The sequence below is a fragment of the Excalfactoria chinensis genome, chromosome 3 (genome assembly GCF_039878825.1).
Source record: "Excalfactoria chinensis isolate bCotChi1 chromosome 3, bCotChi1.hap2, whole genome shotgun sequence".
In the NCBI taxonomy this organism is placed as follows: domain Eukaryota; kingdom Metazoa; phylum Chordata; class Aves; order Galliformes; family Phasianidae; genus Excalfactoria; species Excalfactoria chinensis.
Window position 1 is genome coordinate 42803133 of NC_092827.1, and position 23799 is coordinate 42826931.

The window sequence follows — 23799 nt, forward strand, 5'->3', positions numbered from 1 at the left end:
ATGGCATATTTCACAACACGTGCTATACGCAGAGATCACTGAATATGAAATCAAATTACATTTTCCATCAGGGCAGCACTAGAATGGCACCAGACAAAAAAGCAGGTTTATTTCAGAAAATGAATGATGCTTTGTGTAATCAGATCTGCTAGGGAGGTTTGGCAAGCAGGATGCATACAGATAAACCTCTGCTGGGTCTGGACACAGCCCTGAAGACATTAAAACTGAGGTTGTGGGGGCATGCAGGTTGCTTTGCACACAAGTGGGAAGCTACCCAGATGCTTACAGTCACATTTTAATATCATCCCACCTTCCTCAGGGTGGAATCTTCCTCTTACCCCTCTCAAACCAACACATTCTGTCAGCTTAATTACAGTAATAAAGGAAATCGTGAATCTCAAATTCAAAAAGATGAATCTTAGTCTCACTCTTATCCTGAAGTTACTGCACTCTCCAGGTGAATTCCAGCCTCATAAACCAACAAAACCAGATGGGCAATTCTATAGGAACATACCTCCTGCTTCCCAAGACCAGGAGCCGTCACCACCACTGACCAGTCTTTGCCAGCTCCCACAGACACTCCCAGCTCAGCACCGGCCATGTGTTTTATCCCTAGTATGCAAAGAGGAATAACACATTCCCAGTGAATGCTGCGCTCCCCTGTGGTTGTGGCAGGATAACACACAACCCATCACTTCTTTCCGCTTCTTCCAATCTGGAAAGCAGGAAGGGCGTCATCAGAGTTGACCCTGATGCCTCCTGGATCCCCTCCAACCTCAGCCATCCACCAGTCCTGTACAATAAGATGTGCCCTGAAATGCCACAGTGGCACTAAGGAACCCAGTTTGGTGATGAGGTTCAGTAGGTCCGTTTGATGACTGAACTTGATCTTGAAGATCTTTTCCAACCTAGATGACACTATGAAACAATACAGTAGAGATTTCTGAGAGTAAGAGAAACCTAGTTTCTACATACATAAGCACTGCATGGAAAGCACAATGAACTGAGCTGTTAGCTTAAAAATCAGGCACATCAGTTCAGTAGCACTGAGGGGAGGAGAGATGGAAAGCTAGAAGTTCTAGCAGGGTGTTCCAACAGGGTGGGAGAAAACATTAGGATTCCATGGAATGAAGCAGTGTAAAGTGTGTACCAGCACTATAACATACCATAGCATCTTTCTCTTTGCCTACTTGGAAAGCTAGTATCAAGGGTTTTAATTTTTATGTTATGATTCTGCTAGGCAAAACACACTAGAAATTGTGAGAAACGCTGCTTTCCTCACCTTAACAAATACAGGTATTTTGGGGCTCTGCCCTTCAAATTTCAGAAATTCCTGTAACATGGTCTTGAATACAAGTCAAAAATAACACTGCATCTCCAGCAGGAAGGCTTTAAGAATCAACTGTCACCCCACCCAACCCCAGTTCAGTCAGGAAGGATCTGCTGAAGCAGCTGGATGGCACCAAGCAGGGTGTGAAAACCTGGACCCCAGCATGGGACGGAGGAAAGAAGATAGGTTGGAAGCTTTAGTGTGAAGCTGGATCTGCATGAAGTGGAGAATTCCAAGTGTGAATGTGTCTATGTGTTCGTGCATGTGCTGAGGAAAGCTGGGCTGGCAAGGGAGACAGAGGAGAGCTTTGTGCGCAGTGCTCACTTCAACATAGCCCAGCCTGCTCCCTATCTCCCAGTTCCATTTCTGAGTGTGCAGGAACATGCGGTGGCTTCTTTTTCCTACTATCTTCATCATCCCTTGCACCCAGCAGGTAAGTACATTAAATAGGAGAAAAAGATTTCTCCCTTCCTCGCCCTGTCTGGGTTTAAAGTTTTTATTTGCTTAACAACAAAATAAATTTCAGAGAAGCAAATTACTCCTAAGGAATAAGGAGGCATTCCCTACTCCCAAGAAAATGTTGTGTGCAGCTTATTTACGGCGTCTGTCCTGATCTTGTATTTTTACCTCTCTATCCTGTACGTTAATATGACTCTTTGAGAAAGAGAAGTGTTAGGGAAGCTCAAATTGCCAGTGACCTTGCCTCTCCCCTTCCCCCTCCCTCTTGTGTCAAGGGCCTATGTCATTATTTACTTAATTCTGAAAATACACGTTCCCTGCACTCGGTGTATTTTTCCTCTGTGATCAAGATGATTTCCAAATGGAGAATTTTCAAGAGACTGTCTGCCTCTGCTAACTTTTGGCACATTTAATGCTAGTCTGAGATAACTGAGCATTAGTAATAATACATTGCCTACTTCTGCTATTTGTATCAGCTTGTCCAATCCTTGAAAAACACAAAAACAAACAAGGGCTGCTATACAGCAGTCTCATCTTCTGATCTGTGCATAGGATTAGTAAAAGGATGCAGTGGGCTTGTGTGATGTGGATAGCTTTGTAGAGAAGCTTTGGGATACAAGAAAATTTGATAAGCCTGTAAATTTGATAAGCAAAAATTCCATCATCATATAACATTTGTGAAGATTATTCAGTCAGACCGAGCTATTCACTAATTCCACAGTTAAAACAATCAGGTACTTGCCCAGTGGTGTTTTCTTATGGGGCAACTTTGAAGTCTTACATCTCTCAGCTGACATCTGTCCCTAAAAAGGAAAAGAGAAAACGCTTGCTTAGATAGAATTCTGTAGTTGTTAAGCGTGTTTTAATTTGTAGTACAAACTAAACTTTCCGGGTGAAGCCCACAGATCATTTCCTGCTACACGCACCCATTTTGAAATGAGATGCCTGATTTAAACCCCATACACACATATTGTTGGCAAAGGGTCAAACTCATAACAATAATACTTTGCTTAAAAAGAAGAAAAAAAACCCACTGAGTTTCAAGAAAGTGAATTTCCTAAAGCAACCAGACCTTCCTAAACTGTGACATTTATAGGAACACCTGTTTTCCACATGGTGTTTCCAGAACAAGCCTTTAATAGCCTTTAACACTCTTGTGCACACGTTCATCATATTAATGCTATGGTTTAGAGAAAAGCTTAGGTGCTTGAAAAATAGTAAACTGGTTACTTGTTTCTGTATTATTGCTGCACTTAGAGATAAGGGGTTAGAAGAAGTCCATTATCAGCAAATGATTAATGATTAGCAAAAATAGTACATTTATGAAAATATCTTCTGCCTGCTCTGTGGAATGCAAGATGAGAGACTGCTATTCATTTACTAATTTCTGAATTAACATGTATCTTACAAATCAGACAGCCAAAGGGCCTTGAAAGCTACTACTTTGGAGTTTCATTAGTAAATGTGGATTAAGATATCATAAGTATAGTTCCAAATGACCATAAAAAAATGGAAGCTAATGGTAGAAAAAAGAGCCCTTTAAAAGGTCATTTAATGCTCCACACAATTAGGCCAGCTCAATTACGCTGCAAAAGCTTTCATGTGATATGCCACATGAAATGCTGAATTCAACAGAGGCTGAGAGCAGAAAGTCCAACAAGCACTGCAGCCCCTCCCTTCTGCTAGGGGTGCCCTGCTGCCGGAGGGATGGAGAGAAACAGATAGTTGGGACTGCACATGCCCCCAAAAATACAAAATATCCTTCTTCTTTACTGTAGAATGGCTTAGGTTGGAAGGGAGCTCAAAGATCATCTGGTTTTAACCCCCTGCTGTGGACAGGGATGGATGGTGATATGGCAAATGATGAGGGCCTAGGTCTCATCTTTCCCTCCTGCTTTTTGGGAAGTACGAGCTACTTGGCCAGAGCAGCTCCCAGGTTTACGCTCCATTTACATCCCAGCACTGCCTGTGCCCCCATTCCCTACACGTCCACCCTTGCTGAACAGCAGTGCCACGGCCTGCATTTCTGCTGAAACTCCTGCTGTTAAGATCTCAACTGGTATGTTTGAGATGTAATCCTCCACAAAAACGTACAGAATATCTATCTCAAATAAACCCTTTCATACTGTGCAGACTTAATCTTCCCCAGTGCCTCAGAAAGATAAACAAGTCAGTCAAGAACTACTTAGGACATTTTTAGATGCAAACTCTGAGACAGAATGTAAAACTATAAAACCTGACTAAATCTTGACTTCCTGCTGCTGAGGTAAATCTCCATCTTTGCAGTGTAAGCCCTACGCTTAAGGAACACTTACTAATCCAAGTAGGTATTTGCTTAGAAAGTTACTTGTTAAGCTCAGTACAATTATCAGCCTCCCTTAGTCACAGGATGTAGTTGTTGCAGCTAGTTTAAAAGAACTGGAAAATAATATAATACTCCTTTCAAAACACCCAAAGTGTTACTGCAAGCCAAAATAACCCTCTGAGTGTTCCCCTGTATCAAAAGGCTTTATCCATCAGAAGCGTTACAAAAGGCTGGCCGCCGAGTGAATCAGAAGGTAGTTAATTTGATATAAGGCTTGTAGGAAGCACTAATTAAAACAGATCTACCCTTTTTCCTTACTCTATCTGCTATGGGCTTTCTCCTATTGAAGGAATGACCAACAAGTGATGTTCCAAACCTGCAGCATAGGCCATGCTCACTGTTGGAACTGATTCCCCCTACCAAAGTCTTGTAGCTTCTCACTTTTTTGGATCCTGGGACGTTAGGAGCTTTATTCTATGCTGTACCAGCTATGCAGAGAACATGCAGCTCTCAAAGCATCCCACTGTATGTAAGTTTCTCTGCAGGGCACAAGCCCATCGCCCACAGACGAGGCCTGGTGGAAAACGTCCTGAGAGCAGCGAGGCCCAGCCACGCACAGAGCTGTGCCACTGGCCCTGCCAGTGCCCACCAGTACCCACCTGCAGCCCTGGGGTGAGCCTGCTGAAGGACGGCTGTGGCTGCTGCAAGACCTGTGCCAAGCAGGCTGGAGAAGTCTGCAATGAAGTGGATGTCTGCGATCTCCACAAGGGCCTCTACTGTGACTACTCACAGGATGAGCCTAGGTATGAAACAGGCGTATGTGCATGTAAGTCGTTCTTTTATGTTCTCTTCTGCAAATCGAGGAGGGTGGGAGCCCAGCTTGCTGGAGCCGTGCAGCTCTGTGCTGTGTGATTTATATAAATGCACACTGGTTGGAGAATCTGAGAATGGGGCAGGATCTGTCTATACTTTCTGCCAACCAGCTCATTGTGCACAAGCTTGATATTTGCAGGTACATTACAGGGCTGATTTAAAGCAGAACAGTTGAAGTTACCATTGAGGTTAAACAAAACTGTGCTTGGGTTGGAAAGAACTTGAAGCTAAGAATGCAGGAAAGGATGATTACATCAAGCAGTTAGTAAGAATCCAGCACTCCCAGTAACTGTAGTAACTGCTGTCAGTAACTGTTGTTTACCATTTGCAGATCTGGTTGCTGTAGGATGTGAGCTCAATGGCATTTACTATCTCAATGGGCAGACCTTCCAGCCTAATCCACTTTATAAGTGCCTGTGTATCAGTGGTGCGATCGGATGTACTCCTGTATTCACACCAAAATTAGCAGCAAGTCCCTGCTCCAGTGGCACGGGTAGGAAGAAGACTGGACAGACTGTGTGTGGCCCCAGACAGAACAAGCAGCTTCAATCAACCAACTACAGGCTTATGTCAGGTGTGCCCTGCTATGCTGCTAATAACTCTATGCGTGAGCCTTGCCCCATCAGTGTCCATGCTACAGCAGCCAGGATGACTGCATGCTGGCTGCTCCTGCTCTTCATCATGGCCATTGCTAGGGCATGTGGTCTGTCCCAATTACCCCCTCTTACTATCAAGTCACAGATTCTTTTCTCTAAACTCAATGCATATGAGAAACAAAAAGTCTTTTCTCTTCTGTTAACATGAATATCCCCACAGCTACCTGTAGCCCATCTTTCTGCAGTTTCAATGCCCATCAGATCTGCCCAATTAGGGCTGCTGGTGGACAGCCATTTAGCAGCCTAGGAACTTTCTTGTTTTCTCTCCCTTTATGGTGGTAGGGCGTCTTGGTTTTCACACACACAGATTAAAACACTGCAGGCTCCATTTTCAAATGGAAAACAGAAAATTACAGACTGCCTTAGCAGCTTTCCTCAACTCACAAGACTAATGTCACTGCAAGGACAACCTTCCCTCCAGTTTCTTCTTTATGCAGCATGATCAAAACCACACAACAGGTTATCCATGCAATCCTGCCATGGTCAGCTGGTGCTTCCTTCAATCTTGTTCTTGTTCCACTGCTAACGCTGCAGTCCTCTCATCTAGAGGACACATTTAGGGAAGGACCACTGACAAGTATTCCCCAAACACTGCAGGAGCACATGAGCCAAACTGCGGATAAACTGATGGAAGATACAATCTAAATTTCACTTTGGACAATGTCTAAAATGTTAATAATGGCTATGCAAGTATCCAAAAATGAAAAAGAAAGCACATCTTTGTTTCAGAATTATAATACCTAGTGTCAAAGACCTCTTATAGAAATCTATTTGATGCAGTGAGTAAAACCACACTCAGTAAGGCAACCAACTTCAAATGAAGTGCACTTCTAGAGAGTGTTGCTAATCTGATCAGAGAGGGACATCCATCGACAACAAAGGGAACCAAAAGATCTTAAAATTGGAATCTCCAGGTATCTTTGTAATTCTGCCTGCCGTCTTACATGCAGATGTCATCTAAATGCAGATCCCACAGACACACAGTGTCTACCAGGAATTGGTACCCCCCCCCCCCCCCCGCATTCTAACAGTGCTTAGCCTTAAATAATCAATGTTTCTTTCACTCTGGCTATTTTATAGAAATCCCACAGGTAACTCTCTCTTCACACACTCTTTTCTCCATATTAAACAGAAGGGCCATACAGTACATGCAGTTTTATAGTCTTTGCTAGGATACGAGTGTCAATAAATTTTAACAGCAGCTCAGCACTAAGTCATCTAAATAACTTTTTAAGGCCTCATCTACAGATTTACTTGCATGAGCAGAAGCCTAATGCTTATCCATTTTATATTCAGTTAATCCTTTTGGGGTTATCCTGCTGCTTAAGTAACATATTGCTGCTTTAGTTTACAGAAACTTACCACTAGTTCTGAAGAAAAAGTGCTTGGTGCAGGCAACCCCTTGGACGCCATGTTCCAGGACCTGTGGCATAGGCATATCCAGCAGAGTGACCAACGAAAACAAGAAGTGTGAAATGAAAAAAGAGAAGAGATTGTGTTTCATCCAGCCTTGTCTGACCAACATCCTAAAGACAATAAAGGTACCTTCTCATCTATAAGGGCGGCTACAAATGTAACACCTCCAGTTTGATTATGTTGGCCCACAACATCAGAGACACATGTTGGTGGCATGAGAGTAGAGGTTGAACCTTCCCATCAATACGCCATTACATTTTGTTGCTGTATGACAGATGGCCAGCAGAGGGGCAGTCCGGCACAAAGGCACCTGATACATAACTGCCTATGAAGCAAAGATGCGTGTCACTGAATTCCTCCATGTGAAAAAGTGGCACCCACTGACGTTCATCAACGCTTGCTGAACATTTATGGAAACCAGAAAGGGGTAGAGGGCACAGTGCGACATAGCAGAGTGGGTGGTACTATTAATCACTGGCACCAGTGGGCTACCTCCACAGGCCGCAGATTTTATGAGCATGGCAAGGAAATAAACAGGAGGCATTACTTTCAGAGCAACCTGTGTAAAATGATTTGTTAGTAAAATATATATATATATCAGAAGTAATGGAAAAACTGATGTATTAGTAAATACTTCTAAGTCACACAACAGTTCTCCTTTTCCTACCTTTAGTCTTCAACTTTTAATAGCAAGCTACAGATGTATAATTTCAAAGTGCTGTCATGCTGCTTCGCTAACCAAAATATTTTTACTTGTTGTCTGAAAGAAAAATAAGACAGCTTTTAGTGGGTGTAATTTTCAACATATTCCTATGTAAACATCACACGTTTGTTTGTTGTTTTTTATATGTTCTGTTTTCTATGTGCATAAACATACGTTTTGTTGTTGTTTTACAGATTCCAAAAGGAAAAACATGCCAACCAACATTCCAGCTTCCTAGAGCAGAGAAACTAGTTTTCTCTGGATGTTCAACTACACAAAGCTACAAGTTAACTTTCTGTGGGGTATGTATGGACAAGAGGTGCTGTGTACCCAATAAGTCCAAAATGATCACTCTCCAGTTTGAGTGTCCCAATGAAGGCTTCTTTAAGTGGAAGATGATGTGGATAACATCTTGTGTATGCCAGAGGATCTGCAGTGATCCAGGAGATATATTTTCTGAACTCAAAATTTTATGAAGTACACCACTGACTGTAATATGCTGCAAGGGTGGCAGCACATTTACGTCCTGAAGAATCAGCACTACCTGTCACCACAGCAATGTCTGTAGTGAAACTATAAGTGTCAATATTGATTTAAAAAAAACACATCTGGAAAATCCAAGTAAGAAGATATCCATTTAAACTTAACCATTTCTGTGTGTGGAAATACATTCTCAAGAATTACGTTTTTAACACTACTGTCAAAAGGAGAACTTTCAGTATTCAAGAAAGCACAGTGAGACTGCTTGGTAACCTACTGTAACGCCTGGTCCAACAAGACAAATACATCTAGACACGTAGATGCTCTGACTAATCTATACAAGAGCAAACAAAAATAAAACCAAAACAAAGCCAAAACCACATTACCCTGTAATGCAATCTATTCTTCTTGATTCTCAAACTAACGATTTCTACCAAGTATCTTCAAAGACAAAACGCATGAATGTGGCTGTAAACAGGATAAATTAACTGTAAGACCAAAATGCTCTTTACACCAGATAAGTCTTTCTCTGCTGCTGTGAATATAAACAATGTCCTCAGTAAAGGAAGACATCAGAAGATATCTACAGATAAGAGAACCACAACATCTGAAGGAAATGACTATTTGGAATGCTCAAAAACTCTCAACAAATGTTATCACAAGGTTTTATTTACTATTTCTGGATTCATACACTGAGAACTGTGCCTACTTATACACCCACTCAACCTCTGCTAGAAGGATTTCAAGATCTAGATCACTGCATTGGCCGACTCTGATTTTTAACAGTTCACCAGCCTTTGTGTTCTAAGATGGCCAAGGTTGGAAAGTAAACATGAAATAGCTGTACGTTCTGCAAAAGTTCTTAATATGATGTGATATAACAATCTACTTACCTTGGTAATTATAAATATTAAAACATCTATTTTAGTTGCATTTTTTAAACGTAGAAACTTTATTTGCCAAACTTTACTGTGTGTTTTTCACTCAGAGGTATGTTGTATCAATCTCATTATCAAGTGCAATTCACCATTTATAAACACGAATCATTAAAATATAATGTTAATTAATACTCCAAATATAAAACTTCAAAGAAAATGCATTGTGGTAAATTCCCTGAAACCTCAGTATCAGCTCAGAATACTCCAGTATAGCTGGGTATAACAACGAAGTGAAAACATTTTCAATTATGAACATAGCTTAGAGCATTCCAAAATGACTGTTCGCCTGCAAAGTTTAAGAAACAAGTTCCATTAGAGGATTGCTTTCATCTTTGAAGAGTATGCAGCTTTTCTTTTCTTCATCGTTGCTTTTTAAACAACTAAAGAAAAAAAAAACAAGCAATAGCGATTCTTCTTTGAATCAAGGCTTGCTTTTAGTTCACTGTAAGCTCAAAGTCTGAGAAAAGCACTACCTTTTGGCTGCTACAACTTCTCTTTCTTCTCTCTGCAGCATATGGTATGTCAATTTACTCTACAGTTTGGAAGAGTGTTACTGATATTCGCCATAATTAGGTGCTCTTTCAGATCTTTCCTACACGCTGGGCCTGTCACTTTATGTGATACTTCTCATAGAGCTGAGGAAGCAGTTGTCCCAGTCTCACTTGAGAATGACGATAGGCAGGCACTCTGCAATTCATTTGGGTTAACTGAAGCAGTTGGATGCTCAGGGATTTTTGTTTTTTGTTTGTAATCACAGTTGTTCTTTACACAGCTATCTTCAATCTTGATGGGTCTGTTCTGAGCCCACCTTTTGTGGCATCCAGTTCGTTATACTCTTCTATTAGGTCAGACAAGGACGATACGGCTTCAGAAAAACAACCTTGCTCCATCCCATCTACTTGCAGATAATGATGAAGATGAGCCTATGAGAATAATGAGTTCAGCGTTATTCCCTTTACTGACATATAACTTAATCAGTTTGCTTCACAAAGTATTATTTAACCTGCACTGAGGAACTGTATAAAGTAGATTTGAAGACATGCCTTGACAACCCTTGCTTACATAATTAACAACTTCAGTATCAATCTGTACAATCAGAGTTGGTATTACTGATTTCTTGCACGTTAATCTTTTCATATTCTGCCTTTGGTGCACCTCAACGAACCGGTAGGCACATCTGTTGGGTACTGGTTCATGGCTGAAAAAGTAAATATATTGCACAGTGGGTATAGGTTAATAAGGGATTCACTCATTTAAGCAGCAGCTGTTAGAATGATTCCCTGATAGATGTAACAGTTAAAAATCTTGGAACATTACTTCCAAGCAGACCTTCTGTGATTCTAAGATTTGTTTCCCTGTAATCCAAGATGCTATGATTTGTAGTTGTGGATGATGTACTTACAACAGGGCCATACCTTTTTCTTGTAGAGCTTCATGAATCTGTCTTTGAGTTCCATGAAAGTTGGTTTCACACAGGTGTTGTTTGCTAAAGCTAAAAGGGAATGGGAATGGCCCACGGGAGGAACTGAACACAAACTAGTTTTCCAGCCCTCCTGGTTCCATGAGACAAAGTGCAAAGAAGGCTTCAACCTGTAATACAAAAGCATACAGTTACCTATGGAATATAGAGAGCACAGAGTTTCCTTTGCTAGCAAACAGTCTGAAAAGGTTAATTTTGAAGCTTTCATAACTAAGCCAGTCAGAATTAGTATTTTGAATAAGGCATTTTAGATCTCAGACTGAAACAGCAAGTATTTAAAATTTACACATTAAGCACCAATTTCATTTTGTTAATTTAATATGTCACGGTTTGAAAAGTAAAGTTACAAGCACATATGTCTACAAAAGCAACCGCAAACACTCAGATTTACAAGAGAGGTAAATTAGTAACTGTGTGGAAATGAGTCTACCTGATACAGGTAAAATTATTTTGGTGCTCAGAACTGTTCCTGATGCACCCATCTGCCTGTAATCTCCATTCCGTACTCTGTTCCACCTTTCCTGTTGCAACTATGTAGATCACAATAGTGTCAAAGGGTATAAACTAAGTGTGAACAAAAGCAGAGAATCTATTCCTTCAAAATCCCACAGTAGCAGGAGTCCTCTGGAAGGCCAACCTTCACTTTTTTTACATTATTAAGAGCAGGAGGAGGAAAACAGGCACATCTAGTCAGCTCCCTTTCTTTGGGAATCAAGGAATACCTTGACTTACTCTAACTTGTTAAGAAAGCTATTCACATTTTCTTCCTTTCTTCAATTAAGAAAAAAAAGTTAAACAGACTTGGTACTGAAATTCCTCAGCTGAAAAACTGAACAACTGAAAAATATTTAGATGAAAATTAACACCATTACTTTGTGTGCTATTACAAACCTTTCAATGTTTCTGCGAAGGTCTGAGACCTGCACATTTCCTCGAACAAGAAGTGCACAAGCAAGGTAGAGGCTATGCTTTGGATCTGCTCGAATTAACTGATGGTCTCTACTAAAAGCATCTGAAAACATTTGATCCAACCTAGGTGAAGATAAAAACAGTTTACTGCTCTATTAAAGCAGGCTACAAAAGTTCAAAATACCCACCCTTCAGGGTTTAAAACTTCATGAAATCTCAGAAATAAAGGTACGTTTTATCTTGGACCACGTAGGACAGCAAGAAGATTCAAACCAATCAAAATGACTTAATTGTGCGGGTACTGTTCAATATCTAGAAATACAATGTTCCCACCAGAACTGTTTCCCAGCAGACATAGTAGAAACACATTTTAAGTTTTCTGGCTCAACCATTAAAGGGAAAAGGGACAAAAGGTGCACTCCAAATGAATAGGATGAATTTTCAAGTGTGGCAGGCCCGTTAGGACTTCTATCCTTAGTTTTGCTATAGAATTTTATTTTATTGTAAACTACAGAAGAATCAGAAATTAAGCTTCAGCTGTAAAGTCTCCACAATAAAATTTTCTTCTTACCTTCTAGAAGGTATATTAACATCAGCCAGTGTATACAGAGGAGTCAAGCTTGAAACCAAGTAATGAAGTCGAGGAAATGGAACCAAATTCATACTGATTTCATTAAGATCCATGTTAAGGGAACCTTCAAACCTAGCAGAGCTGAGAAGTTAACAGATGTTACAAAATAGTTATAAACTAAGAAAGTTACTTTTATAACATAAACATTCATTAAATATATATTTCAACTGTTCCCTGCAATAAAACAGTAAAACAATACAGCGTCCAAGAGATTGTTTACCTATAATTACATATAAATATAACTAAGCTTCCACATTTGGCAGTATTCTGCTGCTATTCTTATTTCTTTACTCTTTTCACTGTAGAACAATTAATAATAAAAAGTGAGATCCCGGTTGTAGTTCTTAGCACTCTTTTTTGACGTGCAGACATAACTGCTTGATATAAGTTTAAATAAATAGGCTAGTATGTACTGAAACACATATCGCTTAGAAGCCCTGACTAGCTGTTCAGACCACTGCCTTAGAAATACCTTCTCATCAAGAATTCCTTACAGTAATAGACAGTTTAGGAACAACAACTGTCAAATGGTATTTATACAATAATAACATTGGCCTACAAATTCTAACTTCTGTGGGCACTATTAAACACTAACAGAAGACAATAACCTTCTGACCAGAAAACCTTCCCCACTTCAGTTCTAAGACTATCCCAGCTACAGCAACACCACTGCAATATGAATACTTTCAAACAGTTCAAGTTTTCATCCCTTTAAGAACTAATTCTTAAAAAGATTAATATCAAATTGAAAACAATACTGAGCAGATGCAGGCACCATATTTGCAGCACACACTGCCTGTATAGCTACAGAGGAGGAACCTGTGACTTTACCTTGTCAGGTTCAGCAGCAAGTTGGCTACGATATTGTTCATTGCATCAAACGGCTTCTCCTGCACAGTTTTTGCAGTGCCTGCACTTGATGTTACCAAGCTGTTTGGCTTCACAGTAGACCCCAGCTTCCCAGAATTGATCATCTGATGAATTTTATTAACTATATCAAACAAAGACTTTGAAAGGAGAAAGAACACACACACACAAAAAAAAATAACAGAAAGCATACAAGTCTCATCCACAGAACATTCAAATTCCATACCCCAGTTTTTCCATTTCAGTTAATGTTAAAGAAAAAAAACTAAGAGATGGTAACAACAGTTCAAACATTACAACTTTAATACACATATGTTCAACTTCTAACCAGTTCCAACTGGCTGAAATGTTTCTGAACATCCATTCCTTCCTTGTCACAAATGTACATAGCTCGACTCAGAAATTTGATTTTTGATTAATTATTCAAAATCTTCATCCTCTAAGAAGTATATTCAAACACTCATAATTCCTGAGAAAGCAAAAACATTCTCTAAATGTATTTTATTTTCTTTTGCTTCTGTTTGTGCGCTCAGGTATACTTATGATACCATATTACCAAAGTGTAAAGCCAAGTCTGTTTGAATTTGATGTCATGAGTCGCTTACTTCCCTTGTAGCACTTAAATAATACTACACACAAATTGACACTAAAACACTGCAAGACTTGACCTCAGTAAACAGGAGCATCTCACTTTTTACCTTGAAATCAGACACAAAAAGAAAAATCACTCCAGACCACTTTGCAGGTGGAAATGAGGTATAGAGCATCTTTTAAGTGATTTCATTTTGAAAGTCTGCAAGTTACTTAGGAGCTCAGTTATGATTTAAAAAAAAGAAGCAGCTTTTTAAGACTTGGTACTTAGTGCACAGAGATGTGCAATCTAATAAGAAAGAAATGGACAGAAGTAGTACGACATTTCTTACTTCATTCTCTATTGGTAGCACACAGTCTGCATGTTCGTTAAGCTCCTTCATAGCCAGAACACTGTTATATGGAGAAGTAATAACATCATCTTCACCGGAGGGATAAACAGAAGTAACAAATCTATACACTTCTGGGAATTCATCCTCAAGCAAGTTTAGCACAAAAGTTCCAAGGCCAGATCCTGTCCCTAAAAATAAGGAGGAAGGAAGATGGAATGAAAAAAAGGTAAACAAGTAAAAATAAAAATCCTCCATTAAGTCTCATATGTTGGAACCACACTAGTTTTCCATGTTATGTATATTCCAGCATTTTGTAGACAGCAGGGGCCATCTGGATGAAAGAAAAAAACCTTTTCCCAAGACAAATAAATGAATGAATGATACTTAATTAGATGGGATGAAGTGAATAGTCACAGAATCATAGAATCACAAGGTTGGAAAGGACCTACAAGATCATCTAGTCCAACCATCCTCCCTTTACCATATCTACAGAAAACCACGAAACCAGATCTCCTAGCTCCCTATCCAGATGCTTCTTGAACACTGCCAGGGATGGCGACTCCACCACCTCTTAAACAATTATAGTCTTAAACATTTATGCAAACAAGAGTCCTAATATGTAACCAGAATTTCACTGACCTTTCCTGGCATTTTAAAATCTTTAATTTGAACCTTGAAATAAAACATTTGTTTAAAAATATTAAACCAACCCAAATTATTTACATTTTTTGAGGATTTTTTTTATAAAGCTTTCTCATTCTCCAGTTCAAACAGAATAGCCCCTTTACCCCTTTTTCCTTATTAGCATTAAGCACATAGCATTAAGTTCAAATTTTCTATAATAATGGAAACTCCCTCTCAAATTAAGCAAATGACCGCAAAAAAGGCCCTTGATAAAACTCATGTTTCTGGGAGAGGAACTGCTCAACGGCAATGCAGAAAGGATATCTGTTACTTGAAGGACTCACCCTTTTTATTTATTATATATATATTATCACATATATATATATATATAATATTATTATTATATACATTATTATATACATTATAATATTATTATTATATACATTATATATATAAATAAATATAAAGGGTTTATTTCACCCTTTGTTTATTAACAAAGTAGTTAGAGTGAACGCAAAAAGAACTGTGTGGAACGAAATGGAAAGGAAGCTAAGCAACATCAGAAGTATACAAAGCCTGTCTGAAAACACTTCCCCACAATTAAAAACTTGATCGCAGCAATGATGTCACTGTTCTGAGGCAACTGGCTCTTCTGATCAGTATTATTCAGCTTCTTGTATTTGCCATTTATCTTGATCCATCCACTGCCTTTTCTTGTCTTTAAGATTTAAGCTGTACTTCTGTTCTAGGTAGCACTTACTAAAGTAAAAGTTCACAAATAGGGCTCCTCAGACACAAGTCCACTTAATGAGACTGTGTTATTTCATTCTGCATTCTTCATGATGTAGATCATTACAGCAACCTGTTTTTTCCATGATTTAGGTTTTCATTTTTATTTACCTGTGGCAGATGCAACCATACTAACAAAGAAAAATATACTTACCACCTCCCATAGAATGAATTATAAAAAAACACTGGAGACAGTCACAATGTTCTGCAGTTTTCCTCAGCTTTTCCACAATGTTTTCCCGGTACTGACAGCCATACACCTTGTAACCTACAGCCCTGAAGATAAGAAAAGGACTTTAAAAAAAAAACAATAACCAAACACTCCAACAGCCAATCTTCCAGTTTTCATTTTATTTAGCCCCTTCACTTTGATGTTTTGTATAGTACTGCTTAATAATTCAGAGTCCAGAGCTGGATGTAACCCTCAACTTGTTAGTCGCAAAACTGTGACTACATCACAGAAACATGAGAGTTGAGATGTGGTTTTAAACTTGAGAATGCAAGTATCACCCAATTCACAGCTTCTGTGCCTGCATTATCATTTTACACGAGTAAGGAAATAGATACCCATGCTGAATGATCAGATTCTAACTATCAACTGAAAGTTACATCTGTTAACAATGAGGACATCCTTGTACAACCATTCTGATCTTTATCTGAGTTCTGTGTGAGTCATTTGCTATCAGTGACAAAGAAACAAACAGATCATTCTCAGCACACTTGCCTGCTATTAGGTAGTAAGGCTGTTCCCAATATACCTTCAGTATATTTGCTAATCATTTGATTCTCAGCCTGTACTGAACTGAATATTAGCGGAGATACATTAGCATCTCAGTGAAAACATGAAATTTATTATGCTACTTTTTTTTCTGAATTTTTCTTTTTGATAACGTAATTTATCTGAGCTATGCCAGCACCCACCACGCTTAGAAATCTAAAGTATCATGTGTATCATTTCCATGCTAAGCACACACTCCCAAACTAGATTATGGCTCTGACAGAGAAATGGAAGCAGCTGAATGCCAAAGAAACAAAAATATAAAGCATGTTTTTTTGTAAAAAATAATCAAGAAGAAGAGGCAGGAAAAAAAAAAAGAGAAAAAAAAGAAAAAGAAAAAAGAAAGCAGACAAAATGATTTATCAGCAGAATTATCTTCCTGTAAAATGGTTTTCAAAGCCCTCCTCTAGGCAACAGTGACTCCAAAGTTCACTGGTAACGTGCTGCAGCTCCCCAGATGCAGCAGAACGAACCAGAATACTAATGTTATACTTTCCCTTTTCAAATGCTATCCAATTATAGATGCTCTGAGGAGGATCTCACCAGTTGTTTCCTGAGCCAGAAACATCTGTGATAAGCTGCTTACTATCAAACACATCTCTCAAAGGTCCCTGCAGAATCTCATTCACCACACCCTCCTCCATGTCAATCAACAGCGCCTGTGAAAAAGTATTGAAACTCGGTCAGTAAGCAAGCTGCTCTTTGAAATAATCACAAAAAAAAGGAAGAACATCTGCAATAGTAAAGGTACGTTGTTATTATTGTGCTTCAGAGAGTTGTCACTAACCAACTTGTAAAGTTCACCTTGACTGCTTTGTTAGCGAATCAACAAAGAATGCACCAGTTCAGATACTGCAACTGCTAACATTTTAGAAACGCTCTTCCCAAATACTCTGGAGCAAAGGAATTAAAATAGGTGCCTTTCAGGTTTTGTTCCTTCTTAATCACTTGTAAGGAGCTCAAAAAACCCACATCCCTTATTATTTTTTAAATACTTGGCACCATCTGCAATTGCTTTATTAAAATTGTACTTTAAAAAACAAGCAAAACTCCCCCAAACCATAAAGTTACTATTAGAAATTTTGCTGCTCAAAGTACTTGAAAACATACGAAGTATTAAGAAAATCCCTGTGCAATCAGACATAAATAAGTGGCGTAAAAAAGAACAGCCTTCGTAAATTGCCTTACTCGTGCTTTTAAAGAACAGATTTTTCCTTTGTAAATATCCGGACCATCACCAGCACTTCTGAAAAACAACAACATTCCAAGTTTAGAACTGTAATAGAAAATAAAGCAATATATATTGGAACATAATTTCCTCCTTAATTTTTATTGTTCAGAGTATTGCTACAATGTAAACAAACACCCTGAAACATACCCTGCTACAACATGCCTCATATTTTCCCCAAAGAATGCAGTTACAGAATACAATCTCAGTGAGAAATATCCTAAGCAGTACTTCAGAAGGATGAAAAAGGTAAGCATGGAGAGCTTCTTCTCCCACCACAGCCTCTGCTCTAACTCTACAAGCACTGCCAAAATCAAAAGCAACATCCCTTTCCCTAGCATGTGGTATATTACATCACATAGTGGAACACACCGCACCAAATAACAATGGGGGAAGCACAGCACTGTTGTACAGCTCCAGGCTTGAAAGCAGTATCACACTGTGTTCGACTTATTTTGTCACTAAGGTTTACTAACTCAGAAGTCATGCTGTGCTGACACAGCTTTATCAGCCTTTTTTCCAGGACTGGTTGTACTGAATCACCCAGAGGGCTGTGCATTGCATAAAACCATACTTTATCCCATAATGAATGCTGATGCTTTGCAGTCAGAGGATAAGTCTATTCTAGTCCAACTGTATTCAAGACTGATTAAAAAATAAAGGGAAAAGAAAAAAAGATACCGGAAGATGGCTCAATCTACCTAGTTTAGGGACAAATCAACCTTAAATTTAGGCAAAGTAAAGTACCTCTTACACTATTCTACATTCAATAACAATAATATTCTAAAACGTCAGTGGAAAGCACCAAATGTTTTGACTGTGCTCATTTCCATCCAAAACAGGTGAGAAAAGGAGGATGGGCCTGCACTGGATTCCTCAGGGAGTCCCTATGCTCCCATCCAGAGCAGCTTTCCAAACACTCCTTCCTAGCTGAGTAGCCCACAGCAGCCTACAGGACTCACACTGGTTACTCCAGCCTATGCATTTCCCTGTGCAAGTCCAAAGACAGAGTAAGTTCTATTTCTCTTCAGGGATTAACAAAACCTGGAAAGAAAATAACAAATAACAAAACAAAAAGAACACATCTTTATCTCTCTCTCATTGGTCTTCATGTTCATTCATGACCTCCTGTACTCACTTGTATAATCACTTGCATTCAGCTGCTGACAAAAACCCTTGCACTCCTTACAGTCTCTCTGGATTACCTAAGACAAGCTTTTCTGCATATAAAGCCATGCATTTTTTATTGAGCCCATCCTATAACTACCAGTTCTTGCTGACTGGATAAAATATGCATGATCTTTGGAGTAAGACATCATCTTCTATATTTAATAATGTTTGGGTACCTAAATTTACCACAGGAACACTCAAACATGACAACTGTGTTATACAATTAGCCCATCAGCACACTTTGTTATCTCATGCATTCACTATATATCTCGGTAATTATTTTGCGTGGTCTAAGAAGCTTCTAATAGCTATTGTTACACAGCCATCCTATACAGCCACTCTTCTTGCCATTGCTAACGTGAATACAGAAGGCTTTCAGGTGTTCTCTTTCCTGAGTGCTCTGGCATCTGGTTTCTAGAAAACTAATACCAGCAGGAGCCTCTACCGTAGAAGGTACGTGTTCTTCCAGCACATGAGGAGATGGCTGGTACAAGTGGAAGGCAGAACTTTCTGTCTTCAAACAGGCCTACGTGGGGCACCTGTAAGAGTGATCATCATGTTGATGAACTCTTGCAGGTCGAACCAAGCAACTTTTAAATTCAAAAACCAGAGCCCTTTACAACATATGCCAATAGCTTCAGTTGCCAGCAGTGATTTATATTCCCTGATGAGAAAGGGAAAGGAAGGACAAAAGAATTTGTAATATAGTAACTGAAGTGTGATGATAAGTGATTTCAGACATCAATTAAGGGCCAATTCTAGCCAAGATGAAAATACATTTTTTGCTTGAAAACTAAATAGATAAAACTTTCTTTCCATGCTGCAGTTCACTGGCAACCAAAGCATCATCCAACCAAAATCAGCAGCAGAGTTAAGAGTCTGGATGCTCAGATCCCTCACTATTTTAGTACTAGTGTAAAATCCTCTGTAGACAGGTCACAAATCAGAGAATTTGCATAAGCACACTTCCAATCCTACACCATTTAATAAGTATCAGTAAAAAAGAAAAAGTCTGTCTAGATCTGCCAGTGTTCTTATAGACTTTCCTTACAAGATAATCCACCTAGATTCATTACTCAGAAAAGTGGTACAATGTAGCACAGAAGACTGAACTTTGTCATTTTTCTAACACAGGGTTTTACTACATGCCTGCAGTGACGTCGAAGGTGAGGTTTTTCTTTTTGATAAAACCAAATCAAAACTCACAGCAATAAAAGTCCAAAACATTGCTACCTGCCACAGAGTTTCAATTTTTTTTCCTTAAGTTATAGCTAATACCACAGTCAAAAGTGGGAACTGATTCCTAGGCAAAATGAACAGCTCCTATAAAGGACTAAATCTCACAGGGGGAATCTTCCTTGAGACCCACAGAGGACTCAGCGAGGTATGTCCTTCCCCCTTACAGTGTAACATTTACATTGCAGTCAACCTGTTAAAAGTTCAGTTGTTCCATATGGCACATACGAAAACACAGACACTGTTTACAACTAGATCTTCTGGATTAAAAAAGAAAGGATATTTTAAGACTTTCTAAGAAAAGAATTGAGATAATTGGCTATTTCAATGCCATTTTAGTTAAAATGGCATGCTGTGCTTTTGCTGTGTGATGGAAGGAAACAAACACTGGTCAAATGCTTTTTATCTAATTAGAAGATAACAATAACACCTAGGTGTCCAATTGTTCCATTCTTTTCAGCAAGCAGAGTTTTTGTAACCGGGCAGGCAGATAATGACAAAATGCTCCTATGGTATGAACAGGCCAACTTAAATAAATCACACCCACCGCTCTGTGTGGCAAATTACAGATAAAAGTCAGATAAAACCGATTTAAAAATGAACAAGACCTTTTCTGACCACCTTATACATAATTCCATTTACAAGCCTCCAGTGAATGCTGCTAACCTTAGCACTCAGGGAGCTTGCAGTCTGATCCTGACTGGCATCGGTAAAAGCTATCAGATCTTGACTATCCATTTTTTCCTATGTGAGGAAAGGAAAGCAAAACCAAACACTTGCAACATATTTAACTGCTGCAGTAGATATAATGAAAAAGAAACAATCTTTTTCTAGTGCAAAGTATGCCTGATGTGAAAAAAAAGGAGTTTTAATTTAGGTTAAGAGGAGATGTTAATTTGCTGTGTTAAACCCACACAGAGTTTCCTGATAAGAAGACTTACCTTGTATCTACATTCCTAAAGAAACTGCTCAGTGCTTCATCATAAATTCCTTTCTGGAAAGAAACAATTTGAGATGATACGTCAGAAGCACTCCATGCTTTTTCTCAGAATAGCTTAGGTTACAGTGAATTCCTGGAGGTCATCAGTCAAACTTTCCACTCTCCAAACTGGGTGAACATCAGGTGTCCAACCTGTATAGCTCCATCCAGCATTAAAAAGAAAACTTCATAGAACCCAAAAGTACCCTGAGTTGGAAGAGACTCTCAGAGACCATACAGTCCATATCCTGTCTCCACACAAGATCACCCAGAATTCAAATCCTACATTCAAGAGTGTCATCCAGACACTTCTTGAACTCTGGCAAGCTTGGTGCCATGGCTACCGCCCTGCAGTCTGTGCCAGTGCTGGACCACTCTCTGGTGAAGAACCTTTTCCTGATATCCAACCTGAACCACCCCTGTTGCAGCTTCATTGAATCTCATTCAAGAGACAGTTGATATTAATATCTCCCAGGAGGACCAGGAGGATGTAACCTAAATATATATATATATATATATATATATATATATATATATATATTCAGCTGAGGATTAAACAAGTACTTTTACTTTATTCCTTAATATTTAGGATTTTACTGAAGATTCTAATGAAACTATTAAATCACAAAGCTGCCGTTTAGCTACTTCAGCTTATCAGTGATGTGACATGGAGGCAGTCATGCCCACCATGCTCTCTGTGGAAGTCAAAGCAGACTGCTGCATTGGTGATTTCTGAACTCCCTGCTGAGGGCTGCTGTGCAAATCACTTATCCCAGCATAAAGTTAAAGATATTTGTCAACTTAATACACAGTCATGTGGGTTTTTTTTGTTTTTTCCTATTTCTAGAGTCTTGAAGACCTCTAAAACACCTTAACTAAGAGACTCCTAATACACACAGAACTCCACCTGTTGTCTTTTACAGCCACTTCAGCAAAAGGCATTGAGGACCCCTCACTATCACCCCTGTTAACTGAAGGTGTCTGCTAGGAGCTGGTATCTCTGTAATCATGCCAAGAAGGATGTGTTTTCATTGAAAGCACTTAGCATAATCCTGTGCCCTCTTTGCAGCATAGTGACTCTGACAGCACCACATGAACAAGTGTGGGGCAGGAAAGGTGGGCTTATCATGGAATGACCTGGGTTGAAAAGGACCACAATGGTCATCCACTTTCAACCCCCTGCTATGTGCAGAGTCGCCAACCACCAGATCAGGCTGCCCAGAGCCACATCCAGCCTGGCCTTGAATGCCTCCAGGCATGGGGCATCCACAACCTCCTTTGGCAACCTGTTCCAGTGTGTCACCACTATCTGTGTGAAAAATTTTCTCCTAAAAGGCTCCAGCACGGCTTTGTTTGCTGTACTGCCAGGGCACCAGGTGGGGAGTTAACAGCCCTGTGTTATCCAACCCTGGTAACGAAGGCCTTCAGGGACCCAGCCCGCACTCCTCCGGACGGAAAGCATCGAGAAAACTGATCACACTGGAGCAGGTAACAACGTGTGGACGCTTGTGTTGGCAACGGAGCAGCGTTACCCGGGATACAGAAGCACAGCGCCCCGCGCACAAGGCGAAGCCGCTCCCCTCAGCCACCCCCGGGCAGCGTTACCTTGTTGACGGCCGCGTGCTCCCGCAACGCCAGGTCCCAAAAGCGGCAGCCCACCTGGTTCCCGCACTGGCCCACTGCAAAGAGGAGCGACAGAACTCAGGCAGGGCCGGGGGCAACGGGAAAGCTCCGCGCCACGCAGCCCCTTACCCTGCACCACCACCGACTGCGTCATGACAGCTCCGGCGAACCGCCACTTCCGACCGCTTTCCAATTCGGCGCCCGGAAGCCGCCCTCCCGTCACGGCGACGGCGGGCGGGCCCTGGTGGCTGCACGCCTTAAGCACCGCCCCGGCGTTGCTGTATTCTCTGTCAGCCTTTCTGGGCAGCCGGATTTTGGCGTGGGATGGTGCTTTTTTCAGAACATAGGACAAATTAGGCTTATCTTCACATTCATTTTCGTGATTCTCAAGCAAATAATCGCCCACGTTACCATTAGAAGGAGGTTTCTGTGTTGAACACAGCAACTTCAGGGCTCTGTGAGAGGCAAGAAGCGCAGCAATTTCCTGTCACAGTTCTGCAGACTGCAGCATCACTGCTGCAAAATGGCATGAGGAGCGCATTCTGTGCAAACCAGTTGCTTGCAGAGGGCTCTCCGAGGCCTGAGATGGTGCCCAGGCTTACTGTGGGAGAGCTGAAGCAGTTCCTTGCAGTGTGGTTCATTAGCTGGTAGGACTACACAAAATGTAACAAAATGGGCTTTGTCCAAATGAGCTTGTTCTGGTGTGCGAGGAAAATTTGTTGAAATTCTTACTAGAAAACTTTATGCCTTAGTTTTCACGATACGTAATACTGATAAAACCAGGACACTTTAGTATATCCTAAACCTTTATTTACTTTGGAGAAGCCATGATGCTGACTCATGGATGTCATCTAGGATCCATCAGAGATCAATTAGAAGCCCCCTGTCAAACATGAATGTGAGGCTGCACTAGGGAGATCCATGCTTTGGCTTCCAGTGTACTGTTAAGTCTGTGATGGAAAACATAAAGTGTTTGTTCTCCCCCAGCTGGGAATGTTCTGAATCAAGAAAGAAGAATCAGAATACCAGATTCATATTGGTAAGGGAATAATTCTTAGTCTCCAAAAGCAGAAAGTAATTACAATTACCAGTAATTGTATAATTACCAGTTTGGCTTGGTGCATGCACTTAGAGGTTCAATGGAAAAGGCAGTTCATCTGCGTAAAAGAAATAGCCACACACTGACTTTTTTGCAGACGAAGCTTCTGGTTAAGATAGTGCAAATGGATGAGTCTGGTCGTGTCCCCTGAGAGACTTTTTGTCTATGGGAATTAATCACCTGTCTTATGCTGCTTTGTGTTTCTTACCCTTTATTTTTTTCTCAGTAAATATTGTTGCTATACACCCATTGTATACCACAGCTTTGGAACATGAGTCAAAATGTAGGAGTAACAGACAGCGT

The 23799-nt window shown here is 40.1% G+C and overlaps 2 protein-coding genes across 2 annotated transcripts; one reads left to right on the forward strand and one right to left on the reverse strand.

Moving 5' to 3' along the window:
• The first annotated feature begins 599 nt into the window (after positions 1-599).
• On the forward strand, positions 600-8218 carry CCN6 (cellular communication network factor 6). The gene is made up of 6 exons (XM_072332192.1): positions 600-615; positions 1702-1767; positions 4648-4920; positions 5299-5541; positions 6971-7164; positions 7937-8218. Exons 1-6 carry the CDS (start codon positions 600-602, stop codon positions 8216-8218), a joined length of 1074 nt encoding a protein of 357 aa, XP_072188293.1.
• A 643-nt stretch (positions 8219-8861) lies between these two features.
• On the reverse strand, positions 8862-22624 carry TUBE1 (tubulin epsilon 1). The gene is made up of 12 exons (XM_072332632.1): positions 22527-22624; positions 22380-22453; positions 20737-20789; positions 17350-17407; positions 16705-16820; positions 15538-15659; positions 13971-14158; positions 13012-13187; positions 12121-12261; positions 11532-11672; positions 10576-10750; positions 8862-10083 (listed from the first exon to the last, which is right to left on the reverse strand). The coding sequence occupies exons 1-12, from the start codon at positions 22549-22551 to the stop codon at positions 9925-9927; spliced, it is 1428 nt and encodes a 475-aa protein (XP_072188733.1). The 5' UTR covers positions 22552-22624; the 3' UTR covers positions 8862-9924.
• Between the last annotated feature and the right edge of the window lie 1175 nt (positions 22625-23799).